The sequence below is a fragment of the Abramis brama genome (genome assembly GCF_963993115.1).
Source record: "Abramis brama genome assembly, chromosome: 13".
Taxonomy (NCBI): Eukaryota; Metazoa; Chordata; class Actinopteri; order Cypriniformes; family Leuciscidae; genus Abramis; species Abramis brama.
In genome coordinates, this window is record NC_139975.1 from 12,727,143 (window position 1) to 12,735,750 (window position 8,608).

General features: G+C 38.4%; 1 protein-coding gene across 1 annotated transcript; it reads right to left on the bottom strand.

Moving 5' to 3' along the window:
• Positions 1-359: 359 nt before the first annotated feature.
• On the bottom strand, positions 360-3,593 carry LOC311095285 (uncharacterized protein C14orf93 homolog). Its single transcript, XM_084133757.1, has 8 exons — positions 3,540-3,593; positions 3,376-3,407; positions 3,228-3,275; positions 1,654-1,792; positions 1,448-1,509; positions 1,248-1,339; positions 1,044-1,159; positions 360-942 (listed from the first exon to the last, which is right to left on the bottom strand). Exons 4-8 carry the CDS (start codon positions 1,738-1,740, stop codon positions 706-708), a joined length of 594 nt encoding a protein of 197 aa, XP_083989883.1. The 5' UTR covers positions 1,741-1,792; positions 3,228-3,275; positions 3,376-3,407; positions 3,540-3,593; the 3' UTR covers positions 360-705.
• Positions 3,594-8,608: the final 5,015 nt, after the last annotated feature.

Below are 8,608 nucleotides of genomic sequence, written 5' to 3' on the forward strand. Positions count from 1 at the left end.
GACGTATACTTCCGTGCTACAGCCATTTGTTGCCATGGCAAGTAATCCCATCAAAGTTTTTTTCAAGAGAACATTTTCACACCTTTGTGCACCTTTTGGCCTTCCCCCCTATTGGTCCTTTTCTTTTAAAACCACTCCCATTACCCAGACCACTATTGGAGGACAGGACACATTGAAAACCCAGGAAAGTGATTTGATTGGTTACTTTTAGAACATAGCCCACCCTAGGCCTTATCGCACAGTGATTTGATTGGTTATAGGCCAGCTATGTAGATATTGCTCAGTATACACTAAACCCCCCTTACCCCAATTTTAATACATTAAAATATAATTTTAAAAACACACAAAAAGAACAATGAGAAAGTCTGACATTTTTATTAAGGTCAATAAAACATTCCAAAGAGCATTATAAACAAGCATTAAAAAGGAATGGGGGAACAAAAATATTTGAAGGGATGAAAATGTAAAGGAACAAAAACAAATATAACATGAACATTCCAAAGAACATTATAAACATTCATTAAAATGAATGGGGAAAAAGAAATGTGAACAAAGGTGTAAAGGAATAAAATACAAAACGTGGAGATAAGCAACATGCACATCAAAAAGGAACAAATATACAAAGTATACAATATAAAACGAGATCAATAAATAAGAAATATAGAAATTAAAGTGTATATAAAATATATGTAAATATTCATTTTTTCAAACTGCCATGATGCACTGGTGGTGTGACATGTAGCGTGGGTCAGCCTCTAGTCTGGTTTGTAGTACCTGGCAGAGAGCAGATAACTCTGTGGTTCTGTTTGGTGGAGACCTCACCATCCACACTGGCCTTCCATCAACAATAGCATCTTCATCAGACATCAGTTCTATTGTTGCAGTCTTCCACAGTTCCCTTTCTGTGTTGGTTTGTACAACACTGGACCTGATCTCCAGCAACTGCAAAACATGACAGTAATTTAACCACTAAAACACAGAGAGGAGGACAGTTACATTCTGAAGAAAAAAACAACAACTGCTTAACCAGTTTCTTAACTTACCCGTCTCTTTCTTTGACGGTTCTTTGCAATGTTCCTCATAGTGTTTCTTTTCTGGGCCTTTTCAGGCTGAGCCAAAGAATACTTCCTCCGCAAAGTCTCAAAATACGTCTTGCAACCTGTTAAATAAATCATAAATAAATGTAATGCCAATAAAACTAAGTAAAACAGAGGACATTAAAATGATTACAACATCTTTAAGATTACCTTTTGCACATTCAGGGTCAACGTCTGTAAAAGTTGTCCTTAATTCTTTGAAGAGGTAAGTGGTCACAGCCAGGTTATGTGATGAATTTATTCTGGGGGAAAAAGTTGCAGGCATCATTAATGAAATTCAGTTTTGGTATTTCAAATCCATATAGTAGTAGATTAAACTAACATTTACAGTATACAATATGCAGTCTTACCTGGTTTGTGGATCGTATTTGTGTGGGTTGTTCTCTGAATTATGCAGGCACCTTACAGATTCCTGTAAAGTTTGAAATTAAAAAGCGTTTAAGTGGATTCACAATCTGCAAGAACCACAAAACTGAATTTTCAGTTTGAATAAGTTGGCCATCACAGTAAACATAAGAGACAAAACATATCAGTTCATAAATCTTTAAGATGTCACGCAGCGCCTCTGATATCTTTCCGGTTCGTGCCGCCTTCTGCCTATACAAGGCCACCAGTGCAGGTGTATGTTGGTCAAGCACAGCATAGAACTAGTTCCGTATGTTGACGTTTGTGATGCGTTGGAACTCAGCACAAAGCTACAAAAACAAAAACAAACAAAAATAATTATATAAAAAGACTAATACTCGATTTGCAACAGAAAACACATTTGTGATGCAACATGTTCCGTTAAAATACATTGTTGAGCAACATGGTCACATGCAAAGGGTAACACTTTAGAATACTGTTCCTTCATTAATGAATAATTACACAGGAACAAATGAGTAACGTATTATTAACATTCTAGTAACTACTATTAACTAACAAGAAACTCTGATTAACTAATTAGTAAGTAATAGCGCTCAGATGAATGTAGTAGTTCATTATTAGCTAATCAATAACTACTATTTTTTTCATACCTCCCAGAGAACTACTATCTACAGCAGGGGTGCCCAATCCTGCTCCTGGCGATCGACTGTCCTGCACAGTTCATCTCCAACCCTAATCAAACACACCTGAAGCAACCAATTAAGGTCTTCAGAGCACGTCAGGATCACTTGAAAATTAAAGGCAGGTGTGTTTGATTAGGGTTGGAGATGAACTGTGCAGGACAGTCGATCGCCAGGAGCAGGATTGGGCACCCCTGATCTACAGGTTCATAATTAACATGAATAATGCATAATATATTATAAAAGGTAATGGTAACCCACTAGTAATGACTGAAGTATTACTACATCATTGTAAAGGAACTACTAATTATTTGGATCAGTATTCTAAAGTGAAAAACATGATAACAACCTAATATTGACTGAAGTCATTTTAAGTTTTTGAGATTTTTGTAAGATTTTGAATAGCAATTCCTTCCAATGGATTTGGTAACACTTTAGTCATTACTAGTGTGTTCCCATGATCTTCACTTTAGAATACTGATCCTAATAATTAGTAGTTCCTTTAGAAAGATGTAGTAACACTTGATTCATTACTATCCAAAACCTTACAATAGCCTTAAAAGCTTTCAATGACTTCAGTCAATATTAGGTTGTTATCATGTTTTTAACTTTAGAATACTGATCCAAATAAGTAGTAGTTCTTTTAGAAGGATGTAGTAACACTTGATTCATTACTAATGGGCTACCATTACCTTATATTAAACATTGTGCATTATAAATATTTATTAACCTGTATATAGTAGTTCTTATAGTCTTCAGTGAGGTATGAAAAATAGTAGTTATTGATTAGCTAATAGTGAACTACCACATCCGACTGAGCGCTATTACTTACTAATTCGTTAATCAGAGTTTCTTGTTAGTTAATAGTAGTTACTAGAGTGTTACTAATGCATTACTCATTTGTTCCTGTGTAGTTATTCATTAATGAAGGAACAGTATTCTAAAGTGTTACCATGCAAAGTGATAGTTCTTACACACCGTGAATAGTGGCATTTGCTGTTCCATTTGAATGTGATACATATTAAAAATTTGGCATAGAAATATGTGTGAAGAGTGGCAGAAAAGAGAAGTGAGTCTGTTTTACCTGTGATTCAATCCGAAGAGCCGGCCATTTCCCCAAGAAGTCCTTCACCTGCACAGATAAAATAATCAATATGAAACCAGTCAAATTATGCAATCAACCTCTTTAATGACAAATTAATGATACAAAATTTCAAGTGAATGTAACTTACCGATAAAGTTGCTCTCTGGTGACAATGTAGGTCTGCACATGCACACAAAAACAGACAACAAGATATTTATTTTTTAAGAGACTTTTGATTGATGCTAATGAATTAGGCTCCAAATAAAAGAAATTGTGAAAAATAGTTACAGCCTAAATTAACATTTGAGTCACCTTGATTTTGGGGGATGCTCACTGCACTCCTTCCACTTAAACCTATAATGAAAAGTAAACGTTTGCAGCAAACGTTTACGTTTGTAAAGGTTTAATAAAAACTTGCATAGTTCATTCGGTAACTATTATGTCCATAACCTTAACTTTGTTTGAGTAAAAGTTAACGTAACTGCTAACGTTAGCCACTAGCTCATTTGGGTGCATGTAGGAATAACATCACATTGAACTTACCAGAGCAGGGCGCTTAACACAAACAGCAGCAACACACTCAAAAACAGAAGGACTATCGCTTGCTGAAAAGAGTTAATGACTAACGTTAACATTATTGCCCTGCCACGACATTAACAGTACACAGGATATTCTGTCACTAGCAGGCGGACTGACGGCAATCGCGCCCGCGGCACCGCGCTTGCAACTTAAAAATAGCCTCGTCTAACAGTCAAATATCACGTGTAATATGATATTCTTACAATATTACAACAAGCAAAGTAGTTTTGAAGTGTTATGGTTTACTTGCAAGTTGTTTCATGCTTGATACCACGTCGCTCGAGAAGGTAGCCATCTTGGATAGATTTTTCAGGTAACGTCCGTTAGGGCCACACGTCATGACGTCATATCACGTGATCGAAAGTACACTTAAAAATAGTGAGTGAACCAGCGGTGTTCACTCAGAAATGCCGAGGCACACAAACATAAAAATACATATTTGTTCATAGACATTAATAGTTTAAAGGTGTATTAACTCAGCAAGAGATTTTAACTGTAGTGACCTCAGTCTTTATAAGCTAGTAGTGCTGTTTGGGCACAGTGTGACGAGACGAGTGAGCCTGCTTGCGCACCTCAATTCAGTGTAGAAAAGCTCAGGTACCTTCTACCTTTTTAATAAATATCAAGTCCCCTTTATTTATACAGCATTTCAAAGCAGCTTTACAGAGATAACAGGAAGATAATGCAACAAAGTTGTTTCCAGAAGAAAATAGCGTCACAAGTCCAGCTTAAGAAGGCTCAGTGGTGATTAATGTTTTTAAATAAAAAAAATAAATAAAAAAATAAAAAAAATATATGTATATATATAGCCTATATATATACATATATATATATATATATATATATATATATATATATATATATATATATATATATATATATATATATTTAAATATATATATATATTAGCGCCACTTTGGAGAAAACCGTGATGTCATTGTCCATCTCAGTTCAGATCTCATATAATGGTGTCAATGCATTTTGCAATGCGATTTGTAAAACTTCACAATAAAATTTGATATTCTGAAATGTTTGGCTCATTTTCCTTTATTTGTTCTATTCATTTCCTTTGTTTATTTAATTACATTTATTTAATTAAATTTATTTAATTAAATATTCAGATGTTTTTGTGACTGTATGTTCAGACAGGGTGTTTATTTTAGTCTTTATTCTGTTTTAATATATATATATATAAAAAATATTTAAGATATACTTTCTTCATGCAGTTTTAAGGCCCTGACACAGGCGACTTGAACCAACCCTAGAGTAGGCTTTAGTCATTGCTAGTTCTTTGACGTTGTTTTTTTGTTTCAGGACCTTAATTTATTTATTTCTGAATTCTCAATCCTGAAGTCATCCCCTGCCACCCCACCCTCTGAGAACACCCAGCACCTTTAGTGTCAGTCATTAACATATGAAAGGTCTTCACACCTAACAGTTGTCAGTCCTCTCACACCCAGCAGTGTTTCAGCTGTATATGTCCGTGAAATTTCACGGATTCCTGTATATGTCCGCATATGTGAGGTTTCCGGGTTTGTCTGGAAATATACTGTTCCGTGTTACTCTGAACCACTTTCTCCCACATACATCCGGCAAACATCAAATTACACAGGAGTTTACCATGCCCGGATATTGCCGGATTTGAGTCTTTTCATGCAGTGTCCGCATTGCCACCGACCATAGTGAAGCGGACTCCCCTGAAGTGGGGAGGAGACCGCGCAAACTGATTCGCGTAGCCGAGCCTGATGGTTCTCGCGACCCAGCGGGACAGCCTGGGAAGCTCTAGCCAGGTTCCCAGGAACTGTACCAGCGGGGTCATGCAAACCACAGACCTACCATCGGTGGTGCAGCAAGGCGGAATGACCGGCCCAGGCGGGGGTGGCATAGCGGCCCGGTGCGGGGGCACGGTCATTAACCGCGTCCTACCAGCGTTCCACGGGGGCGTGCTCTGGCAGGGGTCTGGCGACAGAGGGGGACAAGAGTGGCGAGGCTCGTGAGCGAGAACATCCGAGAACTCTCTGTGCTCAGAGATGGGTGTGTCACTTCTTTCTTTAACCGATAAAGGGTGCTGCTCGTCGTGGGACGTGGGATGAGCAGCGGGATCGGGACGAGCAGCGGATTCTCCGGTTCTTCAGCGGAAAACCAAAGATTCTCCCCCAGCCCTCCACCAGGGGAAGGAGTGGCCCTGCTACCATCTCCTGGGAAGAACTGATCGCCATCTTTGAGCAGCCCGTCTCAGGAGCGCCGCTTAGCCTGGCGTTTAGCGGTGGCGAGCAGACTGAGGCACCTGTGCCGATGGCTGGGTGAAGGCAGCAGCGGGCCGTCGGGGCAGGACATGTTTTAGAGCCTCAGTCTGCTTCTGGGCAGTCGAGAACTGCTGGGCAAAGTCCTCGACTGCTACGCCGAAGAGGCCAGCCTGGGATATGGGGGTGTCGAGGAAACGGGTTGGCTGAGTGGATGAGGGGACTCTCCCTCTAACGAGGTCATTGAGTCTCGATCGTAACAGCGCGATGGTCATGTTCCCGCAGTGGGAACATGACTCATCCACAAACGCTGCCTTAGCGTGGTCAATGCCCAGACACGCAAGACAGCGATTGTGCCCATCAGAGTCAGAAATGACGCGACCGCAACCAGAAGTGCACGGGCGAGGCATCTTTAAAAAGACGTGCCGCATGCAAGCTTTTTTTGTGAAAGGAGAAGTCTCCGCAGAGTGTTGAAGCGACCAGGGAGATGAACACACAAACACTGGCAGATCACTGCAGGGAATGTGCACTCGCTGGAACTCGCTGTCACACCAACACCTGGAGAGAAGCTTGTCTCGAAGAGTGAAGAGAAGATCTCAGATTTGGCTTGTGGAGTGAAGTGAATACTTGGCTCCGAAGCGAAAACATATATGCATGTTGCTGGCGTACTTACTTCCTTATATACCCACGAGGTGGGGCGGAGTTACGCTATGCAAATTCCGCAGACCCATGGCATTTCATTGCCATTGGCTCGTTTTATATACTCGAAGGTGATAGGCTTTCTAAGCGAAACCCCATTCGTTGTCACTGACGTAACTCGTAGTGACTACGAAAGGGAACTGCTTGTGATGAGCTTTGATTTGTGGTTGTCAGTATATTACAAAGGTACAAAACAGATAAAAGTCATTCAATAGGTTGGTAAATTAACATTATATCAGTTAATGAAATACATTTTTCATGTAAATCTTTAAAACTTTTTTGTTATGGCCATTGCCATACCACAAAAGAGGGTCAACACGAAAGGCTCTGTCTTATAGGGTTTTTATTAACAAACAATAATCATAACATACAATTTGGGAGAAAAAGGAATATGGAAACAGAAACAAGTAAAACGAGTGCCACTCGACTGCCGCACCAATCCTGCCTAGCCAGTGGTGTAGTCTACGTGATACGCAGGTATACGCCGTATACCCACTAGAAAAGGCCAAGGATTTCCGTATACCCACTTAAAAAATCGTCAGGATACGTAACAACTTCGTTTTGTGTCAGAACGTTCACACTTTCATTCATAAATTCACCCCGTCAGTGTTTGCGAAGCGACACCGAATCGCGGAATCCAGTCACAAATGGAGCTTGCTAAGCAGAACGTCATTACGGAATTTGGCTATTTTTGAATGAATAAATCAAAAGTAGGGATATGATATGGACTAGTGTCTGTGAATATTAAAGTTAAAAGAGACTGCAATTGTTCTACGCGTCTCTGGGAATGAGCGCTCAATGTGTGCTCCACTACGCACACACACACACTGAAGCACGCGTGACTCACGCTCGTGGTGTTTTCAGCGTTGCACTGTATTGAGACATGATGTAGGATAGGATACACATGTGCACACATGTTCATCGCAGAGCTGCTATGAGAGTCACTGCACGAGAATTTCACCATTTAATTTGACAAAACTATCGTCATTCATTCGTTTCATATAGCCTATACATAGAAACTGTAATGTCTTCAAAACAACCTGTCAAAATAAAAGTTCGGTATAACTTGAATAAATTATAACAGAAATATATTACTATTGCACAGTAGAGTATACTTCAAATAGGCCTAATAATAATAATAATAATAATAATAATAATAGTTTATTAAAACACACAGAAACTCAAATGTCTACAACCCACCAAAATAAAAGTTTGGTCTAACTCAAAGAAATTAGAAAGAAATTGCACAGTAAAATTAATAAAATTTTAAAATTAAAAATTAATAATAATAATAAAATCTATTAAAACGTTATTTTAAGGGAATATCACACAATTTTTCAAACATGTTATAATTTAAACAGTAAACTTGCCAAAACAATAACACCTTTTTTTTTCTTTTCTTTTTAAACACCATTTCTAAAAGTAAATTTGTATTTGTGCATATAATGTTTCATTATTTTTTTTTATTTATTTTTTTTTTGGAAAATTGTCAGCTGATAAAACCTGTGCTTCAGGGACCATATTCATATAACATCTTATATGAATATTATAAGTATACTCACTACAAAAAACTAGACTACACCACTGTGCCTAGCAGATGTAACAAGGGGGCTCCTTATATCCACGCTCCTCTTACACGGTCCACAGGTGTAAAGAATCTGCTAATAATAAGACACAGGTAATATACATTTCCTACCATTAGAGGGTAGACAAAACATTAAGAAAGAAAATAGTAACCAGTGAAACTACATGCACGTTATATTGTTTTATGGTAAATTTCTGGCAAACATAGCTGCAGCTTTTTACTGTAAATGTAACAGATTTTTTTAAGGTGTAGTTTAAAGAATCAATGCCAATAAA